The sequence below is a fragment of the Schistocerca nitens genome, chromosome 8 (assembly GCF_023898315.1).
Source record: "Schistocerca nitens isolate TAMUIC-IGC-003100 chromosome 8, iqSchNite1.1, whole genome shotgun sequence".
NCBI classification, from domain to species: Eukaryota; Metazoa; Arthropoda; class Insecta; order Orthoptera; family Acrididae; genus Schistocerca; species Schistocerca nitens.
This window is the reverse complement of record NC_064621.1, coordinates 310,809,840-310,824,587: the sequence shown is the minus strand read 5'-3', so window position 1 is coordinate 310,824,587 and position 14,748 is coordinate 310,809,840. Positions and strand designations below refer to the sequence as shown.

At 45.3% G+C, this 14,748-nt stretch overlaps 1 protein-coding gene across 1 annotated transcript in view; it reads right to left on the bottom strand.

Annotated features, from left to right (window-relative positions):
- Window positions 1–14,748, bottom strand: part of LOC126199541 (telomere zinc finger-associated protein-like) — a 373,452-nt gene that overhangs the window by 21,326 nt on the left and 337,378 nt on the right. The window contains exon 6 of the mRNA XM_049936462.1: window positions 12,149–12,964. Coding sequence (XP_049792419.1) covers window positions 12,149–12,964 — 816 coding nt within the window. The remainder of the gene's footprint in view (window positions 1–12,148; window positions 12,965–14,748) is intronic.

Here is a 14,748-nt window from a genome sequence, read left to right as displayed (position 1 = left end):
AGACAAGAAACTTTGATACAGTTATGCAAGTAATCAGTAATCTCATGCTGTAATGTGCATTTTACTCTTGTTATTACCATAATGTGTGGAAGACCAAGCTTAGCTCTGTTTCTTTTTGTAAAATCGAATTTTTTGGGAGAAGCTACTTATTCAAATAAAGTTGAAAGCAAACAATTAACTAAATATAAATTTTCATTTCCGAGATACCAGCGATCAGAGGAAACCATGTCTAACCTAAAACATATCTAGGATGATTGTTACTATCGGATGTACGGTAAGTCCAACGTGTTCGTATTCGGATAATGTTATACCGCCATCTCACAAAATTTTGATACACCTCTACTGTAACATCCAATAGTAACAAAGATTTACGAAATTGCGATATAAAATACTTATTGTATAAAATCGAGTTTTTTCAGGAAACACACGAATATAGATAAACTTAAAAATCAAAATCCTTATCTAAATATAAAATTTTATCCAAACTGCTAAAGCCATTCCCAAGAAACACGAAATTCGCGTTTTTATTTAAAAAATTCTTTTGTGTAAAATCACGTGCTGTAAGGAAAGACACCTATATACAGATAAACATAAAAACCAAAACCTTAACTACATTCAATACGTACTAACAAAGTTTTACGAGATGGCGTTATAAAAACGTGTGAAATAGCGTATTTATAATATAAAATTGCGTTTTTACGAATGGAACTATGTAGGATATAGATATTATAAAACTGACTTTTTACGAAAGAATGGAACTATGTTGGTGAACTCAGAAAGCAAAAACCAGTCTAAATACAAAATTTCATCCAAATCGTTAGGGCAACGAATAAGAGGTACGTATTTATTCATCATACTTGGATTTCTTGATTTTAATCGTGTGTATTGGGAGCTGTGTACTCGCTGTATATCGTTTCTGTCATGACTAATTCGCATATTACTCGCGCAAACTAAGCTGACGTCGGCGCGGTGGCTGATGGTAGCGGTGGTAAATGGGAAATGCCTTTACGCTCGTTCCCGTCAGCCACCGCCAAGTGTCAGCTTGGTTTTCACGAGCAATATTACGGCCCACGAACTTCGTTTGTTCGTTCCGAGCTTCCTTTGTTCACACGCATCCTCCACTTGACTGCCATCTGGCGGTCGTAATTATTCGGCACGACTCAGCATGATTCGGAAGTTGCCTTCGAAGCATAGCGTACTAAGAATCGATGATTCGTTGGAATTTGGAATCGTCACGACTCGGAAACACGCAATCGTTCTTACGATTCTATTGAACGATGATTCGACCGTATCAGATTCGATTCTTACGATTCTTTATTTAGAGTCGTTCAAATGAACGATTCATTCACGAATCGTCACAACTCTAGTAAACAGTGCTGGGAGAACATTGTGGACTAGGAATCAAGCGGATACCTAGTTACTGTTCCATAGATCATGCTCACGATAAACATTACACGTTGTGTAGTGTCTCGACAGAAAGTAGAAGACACACACACTATACAGGGTGAGTCACCTAACGTTACCGCTGAATATATTTCGTAAACCACATCAAATACTGACGAACCGATTCCACAGACCGAACGTGAGGAGAGGGGCTAGTGTAATTGGTTAATACAAACCATACAAAAATGCACGAAAGTATGTTTTTTAACACAAACCTACGTTTTTTTAAATGGAGCCACGTTAGTTTTGTTAGCACATCTGAACATATAAACAAATACGTAATCAGTGCCGTTCGTTGCATTGTAAAATGTTAATTACATCCGGAGATATTGTAACCTAAAGTTGACGCTTGAAACCTCCGACGTTCAGTTGCGTGTTGTAACAAACACGGGCCACGGCGGGCGAGCAGCATCTGCAGGGACATGTTTACGATGACGACCGTGTTTACGAGTGTGGCTGTAGTGCACTGTTGTGGTTTCGTCTAGCTGTCGCAGTGTCCGCATGTAGCGCTTGCTGCTATTGTTATTCTGCATTCGTTTCCACACGCAGACCAACTGTAGTACACCGTATTACCAGACGTCTGTGATAGTGTAGTGTTGTAGGAACTGTGACCATGGTGTATTAGAACTCTGAAAAGGCGGAGATGATACTCATCTATGGCGAGTGTCGACGAAATGCAGCTGAAGCCTGCAGGGTGTATGCAGAACAGTACCCGGACAGAGAGCATCCAACGTGCCGCACATTGCAAAACATCTACCGCCAACTGTATGCAACAGGTATGGTCGTAGCACGCAAACGGGTCCGTAACAGGCCCGTCACAGGAGAAGCGGGTGTAGTTGGTGTGTTAGCTGCTGTTGCCATGAACCCACACATGAGAACACGGGACATTGCGAGAGCCGGTGGACTGAGTCAAAGTAGTGTCGTGCGCATACTGTATCGTCACCGCTTTCACCTGTTTCATGTGTCGCTACATCAGCAATTACATGGTGATGACTTTAATCATCGAGTGCAATTCTGTCAATGGGCATTAACAGAGAATGCGTTGCAGTTCTACCTGTTTACCGATGAAGCGGGTTTCACAAACCACGGGGCAGTGAATCTACGGAACATGCATTACTGGTCCGTGGACAATCATCGCTGGCTCAGACAGGTAGAGCGACAGCGACCGTGGACTGTAAATGTATGGTGCGGAATCATTGGTCCTCACTTCATTGCAGGGGCCCAAACAGCTGCAACATACATCGCGTTTCTACAGGATGATCTGCCAACGTTGCTCGAAAATGTCCCACTGGAAACGCGTCGACGTATGTGGTATCAGCATAATGGTGCACCTGCACATTCCGCAATTAACACTAGGCTGACCCTTGACAGGATGTTCGACGGGCGTTTCATAGGACGTGGAGGACGCATAAATTGGCCAGCCCGTTCTCCTGATCTTACACCTCTGGACTTCTTTCTGTGGGGTACGTTAAAGGAGAATGTGTACTGTGATGTGCCTACAACCCCAGAGGATATGAAACAACGTATTGTGGCAGCCTGCGGCGACATTACACCAGATGTACTGCGGCGTGTACGACATTCATTACGCCAGAGATTGCAATTGTGTGCAGCAAATGATGGCCACCACATTGAACATCTATTGGCCTGGCATGCCGGGACACACTCTATTCCACTCCGTAATTGAAAACGGAAACCATGTGTGTACGTGTACCTCACTCCTCATGGTAATGTACATGTGCGTCAGTGAAAAAGACCAATAAAAAGGTGTTAGCATGTGGACGTAATGTGCTGTTCCAGTCTCTTCTGTACCTAAGGTCCATCACCGTTCCTTTTGGACCCCTACGTAATTCGGTGCTCTCCGATACACACGATCGAACAGCGGAGGAGTGGTACTCAAGCGTGAACTTTAGGTTACAATATCTCCGGATGTAATTAACATTTTACAATGCAACCCATTTTATTTCGTGAACGGATCCAGATACCGAAACGAGGTTTTCACCAAATGATAGTTCACTAAGGAGCATGCAGTTTGATATGTGATAAAGTGTCTTAACTCTCGTAGCAATCGAGATGTTGAAGCCAGTATGATTTTTTATACTGAATGATGTACTTTTTTAACGGCATCTGGAAGCACTTGAAAAGACGAGTTCAGTGATACACTCCTTGTTAACGGTAAGACTGAAACTCTTCAGAAAAGGATCCGAGAAACGTAAAAAATTGGGAAGCATTGAGGCCAGAGCCAGGTACTGCGGTTTAAACACCGCAAAGCAGAACTCTCATGCGAGTTACACTGTGTGATCAAAAGTACCCGGACACCTGGCTGAAAATGATTTACAAATTCGTGGCGCCGTCCATCGGTAATGCTGGAATTCAATATGGTGTTGGCCCTTCCTTAGCATTGATGACAGCTTCCACTCTCACAGACATACGTTCAGTCAGGTGCTGGAAGGTTTCTTGGGGAATGGCCGCCCATTCATCACGGAGTGCTGAACTGAGGAGAGTTATCGATATCGGTCGGTGATGCCTGGAATGACATCGGCGTTCCAAAACATCCCAAAGGTGTTCTATAGGATTCAGGTCAGGACTCTGTGCAGGCCAGTTCATTACAGGGATGTTATTGTCGTCCAACCACTCCGCCACAGGTCGTGCATTATGAACAGGTGCTCGATCTTGTTGAAAGATGCAATCGCCATCCCCGAATTGCTCTTCAACAGTGGGCAGCAAGAAGGTGCTTAAAACATCAATGAAGGCCTGTGCTGTGAGAGTGCCACGTAAAACAACAATGGGTGCAAGCCCCCTCCATGAAAAACACCACCGCACCATAACACCACTGCCTCTGTTTGCACTACACACGCTGGCAGATGACGTTCACCGGGCGTTCGCCGTACCCACACCTGCCATTGGATAGCCACATTGTGTACCGTAGTTCGTCACTACACACAACGTTTTTCCACTGTTCAATCGTCCAATGTTTACACTCCTTACACCAAGCGAGTCGTCGTTTGTCATTTACTGGCGTGATGTGTGGCTTATGAGCAGCCGCTCGACCATGAAATCCAAGTTTTCCCATCTCCCGCCTGACTGTCATTGTGCTTGCAGTGGTTCCTGATGCAGTTTGGAATTCCTGTGTGATGATCTGGGTGGGTGTCAGCCTATTACACATTACGACCCTCTTCAACTGTAGGCGGTCTCTGTCAGTCAACAGACGAGGTCGACCTGTATGCTTTTGTGCTGTACTTGTCCCTTGACGTTTCCACTTTACTATCACATCGGAAACAGTGGACCTGGGAATGTTTAGGAGTGTGGAAATATCGCGTACGACACAAGTGACACCCAATCACCTGACCACGTTCGAAGTCCGTGACTTCTGCGGAGCGTCCCATTCTACTCTCATGATGTCTAATGACTACTGAGTTCGCTGATATGGAGAATCTGGCAGTAGGTGGCAGCACAATGCACCTAATATGAAAAACGTAAATCTTTGGGGATGTCCGGATACTGTTGATCACATAGTGTATATGCAACAAGATACGCGTACGCTTCCAAGATTAAACCTCATTTCGTATACGACATAGATACAGGGTCAGCTACGATTTTTGGTTAGGTATGGACTACGGCACATGCTAGCATGTGGCGCATCGGATGGGCCTTAGGAAAACTATTTCAAATGAGTGTACGTTTCTAGGCTTTTGTTGAAACAGCTACAGTTTGGTCAGGCAGTTTGCCATTTAAACCCTCCCGGTTGCTTCTTATTTGTCAAAGCCGAAACAAACACCTGTTATTCATGCTTCATAATGATAAACAGCGATATTCAAAGAAAGAAAGAAACTACACTCCTGGAAATTGAAATAAGAACACCGTGAATTCATTGTCCCAGGAAGGGGAAACTTTATTGACACATTCCTGGGGTCAGATACATCACATGATCACACTGACAGAACCACAGGCACATAGACACAGGCAACAGAGCATGCACAATGTCGGCACTAGTACAGTGTATATCCACCTTTCGCAGCAATGCAGGCTGCTATTCTCCCATGGAGACGATCGTAGAGATGCTGGATGTAGTCCTGTGGAACGGCTTGCCATGCCATTTCCACCTGGCGCCTCAGTTGGACCAGCGTTCGTGCTGGACGTGCAGACCGCGTGAGACGACGCTTCATCCAGTCCCAAACATGCTCAATGGGGGACAGATCCGGAGATCTTGCTGGCCAGGGTAGTTGACTTACACCTTCTAGAGCACGTTGGGTGGCACGGGATACATGCGGACGTGCATTGTCCTGTTGGAACAGCAAGTTCCCTTGCCGGTCTAGGAATGGTAGAACGATGGGTTCGATGACGGTTTGGATGTACCGTGCACTATTCAGTGTCCCCTCGACGATCACCAGTGGTGTACGGCCAGTGTAGGAGATCGCTCCCCACACCATGATGCCGGGTGTTGGCCCTGTGTGCCTCGGTCGTATGCAGTCCTGATTGTGGCGCTCACCTGCACGGCGCCAAACACGCATACGACCATCATTGGCACCAAGGCAGAAGCGACTCTCATCGCTGAAGACGACACGTCTCCATTCGTCCCTCCATTCACGCCTGTCACGACACCACTGGAGGCGGGCTGCACGATGTTGGGGCGTGAGCGGAAGACGGCCTAACGGTGTGCGGGACCGTAGCCCGGCTTCATGGAGACGGTTGCGAATGGTCCTCGCCGATACCCCAGGAGCAACAGTGTCCCTAATTTGCTGGGAAGTGGCGGTGCGGTCCCCTACGGCACTGCGTAGGATCCTACGGTCTTGGCGTGCATCCGTGCGTCGCTGCGGTCCGGTCCCAGGTCGACGGGCACGTGCACCTTCCGCCGACCACTGGCGACAACATCGATGTACAGTGGAGACCTCACGCCCCACGTGTTGAGCAATTCGGCGGTACGTCCACCCGGCCTCCCGCATGCCCACTATACGCCCTCGCTCAAAGTCCGTCAACTGCACTTATGGTTCACGTCCACGCTGTCGCGGCATGCTACCAGTGTTAAAGACTGCGATGGAGCTCCGTATGCCACGGCAAACTGGCTGACACTGACGGCGGCGGTGCACAAATGCTGCGCAGCTAGCGCCATTCGACGGCCAACACCGCGGTTCCTGGTGTGTCCGCTGTGCCGTGCGTGTGATCATTGCTTGTACAGCCCTCTCGCAGTGTCCGGAGCAAGTATGGTGGGTCTGACACACCGGTGTCAATGTGTTCTTTTTTCCATTTCCAGGAGTGTACTTTATTAACTTCCTAAGATTTGAAGAAAAAAAAGGTACCTGACCGGTCTTTGCCAGGAGACGCCTGAATGCTTCTTAAAATAAACCACCTGCTGTCGGACGAATGTGTTCAAACACTGCTCGAAATTTTAGTTAGACGGAACACTCATTAAATAAACTAAGCAATTTACACTACTGGCCATTAAAATTGCTACACCACGAAGATGACGTGCTACAGACGCGAAATTTAACCGACAGGAAGAAGATGCTGTGATACGCAAACGATTAGCTTTTCAGAGCATACAAGCTAGGGCGACACCTACAACGTGCTGACATGATGAAAGTTTCCAACCGATTTCTCATACACAAACAGCAGTTGACCGGCGTTGTCTGGTGAAACGTTGTTGTGATGCCTCGTGTAAGAAGGAGAAATGCTTACAATCACGTTTCCGCCTTTGATAAAGGTCGGATTGTAGCCTTTCGCGATTGCGGTTTATCGCATCGCGACATAGCTGCTCGCGTTGGTCGAGATCCTATAACTGTTAGCAGAATATGGAATCGGTGGGTTCAGGAGGGTAAAACGGAATGCCGTGCTGGATCCCAACGGCCTCGTATCACTAGCAGTCGAGATGACAGGCATCTTATCCGCATGGCTGTAACGGATCGTGCAGCCACGTCTCGATCCCTGAGTCAACAGATGAGGACGTTTGCAAGACAACAACCATCTGCACGAACAGTTCGACGACGTTTGCAGCAGCAGGGAATATCAGCTCGGAGACCATGGCGGCGGTTACCCTTGACGGTGCATCACAGACAGGAGCGCCTGCTATGGTGTACTCAACGACGAACCTGGGTGCACGAATGGCAAAACGTAATTTTTTCGGATGAATTCAGGTTCTGTTTACAGCATCGTGATGGTCGCATCCGTGTTTGGCGACATCGGGGTGAACGTACATTGGAAGCATGTATTCTTCATCGCCATACTGGCGTATCACCCGGCGTGATGGTATGGGGTGCCATTGGTTACACGTCTCGGTCACCTCTTTTTCGCATTGATGGCACTTTGAACAGTGGACGTTACATTTCAGATGTGTTACGACCCGTGGCTCTACCCTTAATTCGATCCCTGCGAAACCCTACATTTCAGCAGGATAATGCACGACCGCATGTTGCAGGTCCTGTACGGGCGTTTCTGGATACAGAAAATGTTCGACTGCTGCCCTGGCCAGCACATTCTCCAGTTCTCTCACCAATTGAAAACGTCTGGTCAATGGTAGCTGAGCATCTGGCTCGTGACAATACGCCAGTCACTACCTTGATGAACTGTGGTATCGTGTTGAAGCTGCATGGGCAGCCGCACCTGTACACGCCATCCAAGCTCTGTTTGACTCAATGCCGAGGCGTATCAAGGCCGTTATTACGGCCAGAGGTGGTTGTTCTGGGTACTGATTTCTCAGGATCTATGCACCCAAATTGCGTAAAAATGTAATCACATGTCAGTTCTAGTATAATATATTTGTCCAATGAATACCTGTTTATCATCTGCATTGCTTGGTGTATCAATTTTAATGGCCAGTAGTGTATTAAAAATGATTGACGACATTCACCCACAAAATGAATGCTTTGCACTTTACTTACGAGTAAGTATGTGTGTAAATCGTTTATCATCGATTGCAATGCCGTTCGCGAGATAAATGAATACATGAAAGCACAGTGAGTAATATGCTGTAAATTTATGACGATTCGACGGCGCATACCCTCTGGAGTAGTTCCTGCTTCATGATATTTCGATGCAACACATAGAAAGAAATCAAGAGGAGTCAGATCAGGGCCGGTCATTGTGTTGCAGAATTCCATTGTATCCAATGGTCAGGAAACTTTTCATGTAGTATTTGCGTTGCATCTTTCGGCAGCCATTGCGTTGGAACCATATACACTGTCGCTTATTCAGTGGTACCTCTTCTAGAAGTACAGATAAAATGTTCGTAAAAAATGCGCATACGTTTTTCCAAGTAACGTCCCTGGGATGAAGTAAGATCCCTCAATGGAATTTCCTATGATGCCGCATCATAGGTTTACGCTTCACGCTCATTGTTCTTATACCTGACGAAGCCAGTAGATTTTCAGCTGCCCAGTAGTGCTTGTTACGTGAATTTACATTACCGTGATTTGTAAACGTAGCTTCGTCGGTAAAGAGTACACGTTGGAAAAACGTGGAGTCGTTTCCCAAGCGATACAGAGTAATCCAACAAAATTTTATATGACTTTCGAAGTGACGTCCTCCGAGCGCCTGGTGTGGTGACAGATGCAAGATGCGAATGAGACACCGGCTGATCCCACTTTCGTTGGCAATACATCTCGCGCCGCTATCTGCCGTAAAAAAATAGCATGTCTAACTTCTACTCCCTGGTGTACATGTCTGCTTGCAAGGAATGTTGAAGCAGAAATGAGCTACCGACAGATGACACAGTTCCTGTAAACACTGCAGTGCACGCCAGTGAACAGTCGAAAGACTTGATAAAACGAAGTAGCTTGGCATGAGCGTGTTCACAGCGCAACAGCTGATACCAGCCGACTTGACTGTCAGTTTTAGAATGTTTCTCGGATTCTTTTGCAAAGAGTTCCAGTCTCAATGTTAACACTGCACTTTTTCAATGCTTTCGGATGCCGTTAAAAAAGTATATGATTCTATTTTTTTAAAAAAATCATACTTGCTTCAATACCTCGATCGATACAAAATTTAAGACTCTTAATCACATGACAAAATACATACCACTTAGCATACTATTATTTGCCGAAAACCTCATTTCGACAGGGACGTTACGTCTTGCCTCACCCTGTATTTATCGGTGGGCAAAACTTAAGGCGAAAGTAGCTTTCACATGATGGTCATGGTCAAGTACCATTGCTCGATGGAATAGAGTACAGAAGATAACTGAAAGAAATACACAATTAAACGAACAGAATTGGCAGTTTTGTTCAAAGACAGTAATTACACCGAAGTCGTTGCGATTTATGATGGTTCCCTGGACCTTAAAAAGGGCGGGATATGATTTGTAATAGGCCGTATGACCACCACGGACACTACTGCATACTCCCAACGTACCCCAAAAGTGCTAGAACGGTGGTTTCCAGCCTGGGTTAACTACACCCTGAGCGATAAAATGAAATTTTTTGAGGGGTAAAAACGAGACTATTCGATTCTGTTCAGTAACGGAACTAAATTATTTTCAAAAGATCATTACTATTATAACAATTTTGTAAGACTATAATACTGATTATATAAGTTTTGAATAGTTGCTTTTTCTCAATTAGTAGCATTATCCGGTGGAGGTTTCTCACATAGTCTACCCACTACGCACGTATGTTGTGCTTTGTCCCATGCATTGTTGATGATAAAAGCAGACATATACGTAACAAATGCTAAAAATCTCAAGAAAATGTCTTCTCCAAGTTGTAGGTAGTACCTGCAATCGTCCAGAAATTGCTTCATTACTCGCTTCGAAAGAGATAAATGAATTAATTGACAGCACGACACAGCAGTACCTACATAAGGCTGTACGCAGTATTATTATTATTATTAGACTAGCTAGACACAAAGAATTAACAGCCTGAAGTCATCCAATTTCTGCCAGATGAGAAAGAGTCCAACAATCAAGTGATTCACAAACAGTAAGGATAGTGCACACATCGTAACTTGTTTGATTTGAAATGGGATTGCAGTATGCAAGTCAAGCAAATGCTGCAATAGAGAGGAGTAGTGCAGGGGAGGTATGTTTTGCTGCACGTGGATGGTGATGATGATGGTGATGATGATGATGATGTTTGGTTTGTGGGGCGCTCAACTGCGCGGTCATCAGCGCCCTTACAAAGTCTCAATTTTTTCACAGTCCAATTTTTTTACACAGTCCAATCTAGCGAATGATGGTGATGATGAAATTATGAGGACAACACAAATACACATTCCCCGGGCAGAGAAAATCCCCAACCCGGCCGTTTCGCTGTGGAGAGTTAGCTTTCTTATCTGAGGAGTTGTGGGTAGCACTTGCCATGCACCACAAATTGCTTCATCATTCATTCTAAAACACACACAAACAAAGACACACACACACACACACTAAATGTCATTCATCTTTCGTCATTTTAAAAATAAGAATGTTCCAAGAAATATTTTTCATTCTACAGTTTAGTTGGGTACTTAATTTGATGATAATGCGGGGAAGGGGGGCGGCGGCGGTACTAATGTCTGATTGGCCTAAGGGTGTATGGTCTAAGAAAGATTGGGAGCCACTGCGTTAGATTGTATTTAAGTCTGGGGAACGGACAGGAACGTTGACCGGTGAGTATACCGTGTTCAAGGATTTGGAGGCCAGTACACACATGAAACATTATACCACCCCACACCACAACGCCTGGACCACCAAACGATCATGTTCCTAGGTGCATTACGCGTTCTCAACTCTGGCAATACAAGGGTCCGTCCAGCATTGTCGGACATGATCGTTTTGGTGGTCCAGGTGCTATGGTGTGGGCAGACATAACACAGCATTGGCGTACTGACCTCCAAATCTCTGAACACACTGTGTTCACCGTTGTGTTCGTGTGATGCTGTACTCCTTCTTCATGTGCGTCTTTTCAGGGGTGCATTCGGACCTGACTTCATTTTTATGGATGACAGTGCACGACCGTAACTAACTGCACAGATGGAGGAGCTTTGAGGAAAGGGCGTGAGTCATGTTTGGGTAGCTCAGTTGGCAGAGCACTTGACCGTGAAAGACAAAGGTCCTGATTTAGATTCTCAGTTCGGCACACAGTTTTAATCCTCCAAGAAGTTTCACACATACTAACTTTTAGTGTTTATTGGTTTATCATTTTCTGTTAACTGCCAGTGTTTCAATTTCTCGAGTTAGTTCTCTGTAGCGTTGATTATATCTAAATGTAAGGTTGACTGAGAGTGGAATAACAGGTACGGAACCTCATTATAACTGCAATATTTCTCATCCTAAAAAATTAAATTTGGCGCCAAAGCATTTATCACGGAATAACCTAATACAGTATAATTCAAGACCCAAGCCATGACTTTAATCCCAGAGTGTCTCTCTCCTACTTCCCGAATTCTGAGGACTTTGTTCCAATGCAAACTTTTTAGTATAACATATCCAGGAGAAACGGTATGATGAAGAACGGCTTAGCCACAGTCTGTTAGTTGCTTCCAGAATGAAAGTTTCACTTTTTAGCATAATGAACACTGTACTGAAACTTCACGACAGATGAAGGCTGTGTACTGGATTGGAATTCAGACCTCGATTCTCGAATTGTGCAGCTCACACTCACGGTCCCAATCACAACCAGAACATTTCCCCCGTTCACTTTTATCGGATCCGTCAAAGAATGCACAATCTTCCGCTGGTATTGGTGCTGGTGGTCGACCGGCAGACTAGAGAACGTGAAATTCTATTTACGAATCTTACCTTAAGCGACGTCTTTGTGGCAAAGAACTTGCCACACTCTTCACACATGTGATTTGTCTTCGCTTCGGCGTATGTTGCTGCAGTAGGACACTCCTCACGTTTTTGCGATGGCTGCGGCGGCTTCCGTGACTGGTGGTGCGGCGTGGGTTCCGGTTGTGTTGATAATTGTTGAGGATCTGAGCGAGCTGGCTGTAGAGGTAGGCCAGGCTGACGTGGTGGTGGTGGAGATTGTGGTGATGGTTGTGTTAGAGGTGGTGGTGGACCTGGTTGAGATAGTGGTAGTGATGGTGATACAGGAGGAGGAGGGAGAGGTAGAGGAAGAGGACCTCGCTGATGTAGCGGCGGTGAGGTTGCGGGACCTTGTTTAGCTGCTGCTGCTGCTGCTGCTGCTGCTCCTGGTGTTGGCGGATCTGGCTGGGCTCGTGATGGCACTGGTGGAACTGAATGGGTTGTTAGTGGTGGTGGCTCTGCCTGATGTGGCGGCGGCAGCTGCTCGTACAAAGCTACAGCGTTTGCTGGTGGATGCGACAGTGCAGACATCTGCTGGGGTGACTGATTCAGAGGCTGGCGCTCAGCAGGCGGACACGAAGCCTGGTGATGGTGAGACGTCGGGAATTGTAGCCGTTTGTGGGGGTCCCAATTGACATCACTGCCACCAGGAGTTGCGACGTCGTTGGAATCTAACAGCCTCTTCTCAAGGACCGGAAGAAGTGCCGAGGCGCCGCTGCCAGCAGCCAGTAACATCTTCAGCCGCGGACTGTCAGCAACATTTGGCAGCGCAGTTGGTCGGACGTTCTGCTCGGCGGGTTGGTCGTGCTGAAGCATCAGTTTGTCCACGGTTAGCCCAACAACCTGACTACGTCTTTTTGCTGTGAATTAAACATAATTAGTCTTTTATCTTCATCTTATTAGTAGTTAAAATGTTCTGCAGTTCTTAATATCCTAGGACAGTAAGGTGCAGTTAATAATACAATGCTAGTATGCGTTTATGTTCTAGAAATAATCGTTATATTATCGGATTTTTCAGATAGTCTCCTCTCTCTCTCTGTCTGTCTGTCTGTCTGTCTGTGTGTGTGTGTGTGTGTGTGTGTGTGTGTGTGTGTGTGTGTGTGTGTGCGCGCTTGCTTGCTTGCTTGCTTAGATTCCAACATGGTTATAATTACACAAGATGTATGGGAGGCAGAATGCGAAATGTTAGTAGCTGGGATACATGTGTGCGTGTTCCCCATATACTCAAAATTCCTCCGAAATAACAAATCAACCTTTACGATATTGTTACCTCGGAGATTCTAGGATCGACTTAGGCGTTTAATTGGAAACTTTTTCTTTTTTTACATACATTGGTTCTTTTGCCTTAGTGAAGTGCAAGTGTAAAGTGGCAAGTGTGATTGTTTAGTGCTTGTTATGAGTGAATGCAAATATTAGTGGTATGTTTGTCTAATCGTCGACGACCAGAGGGAAGGGAGGGATTGAAACTGGTGCCAGCATTCCTCTCAAATAGCACAGATGGCTCAAGAACTTGATGTGCCTCACTGACGGATGGATCATAACAATAGTTTCGAAGCCACCTTCTTCAAGGTGTAACAATTACGTCATTTCTCTACAGCTTGTGATCAGAAATTGTATTCATTTGCACTTTCCGGCCAAGTACTCTCGTTCGGAGTCGAACCTGCTATCTCTGGTTCAAATAGCAACATCGGCTACGAAGGACATTGCAGATACCACAACAGCGATCTCATCGACACGTCACTCGCAGGTTTTTCAATTGGGTAGTTAGCTGAGGTAAAATGTGTTATCTGTCGTATAGACAGTTCGGCTCAAATGCCTCTGTTCTCGGTCTTTAAGCAAATGGGAGCTCAGTCATTGCATTATACTTGATAAGGATTCAAAAATTCCTTTGAATACAAAACGATCAGGAACTGAGGCATCTGAGCCTGACTGTCTATACAGTAGCCAAGACACCTTATCTCAGGCAGCATCCCATTTGGTGAGAAAACTTTGAGGCATGTGTCGATGAGATCGCTGTTGTACGTGCGACATTGTAGCTTAATACCAAAGGATTTCTTTTATTAATAAAATAACAGTAGCCGCGCTTTCATAGGTACTCACATGAAAAGAATATATAAAAAATCTTCATCTACAGTGCCACATTTGTAGTGATACCAGTCGATTTCATAGTTCATTTTCATAGAACTGAGACCTCATAAACTCGTGAGCTGCAGTTTCCAATAAGTTCTTAGAAATCCGTGACATGCCTGTAGCCAATGGACAAATCATCGAGTAGAAGATGAATTTTATTTTGTCGGAAAATCTTTCGCGCGACTCGTGAACTGGCCATTTTAAATAGGACAACGGCATTCTTTTGTGCCACGATAGTTCATAATTGGTTTTAAAGCAATTCTGAAGAATCTTATTAAATTATTTGGCCGTGTAAGCCGCCACACTTACACTCCTTCGATAGATAGGTATTTCAATTTCATCGAACGATCCATGTAGCCCACAATATTCTTGTATTTCAATATTCATGAGGACGTAGAAGCCTAGGTGCAAAATGTTCGTTCGCGGTCTTCAAAAAACTACTATAACCCATACCACGGCAG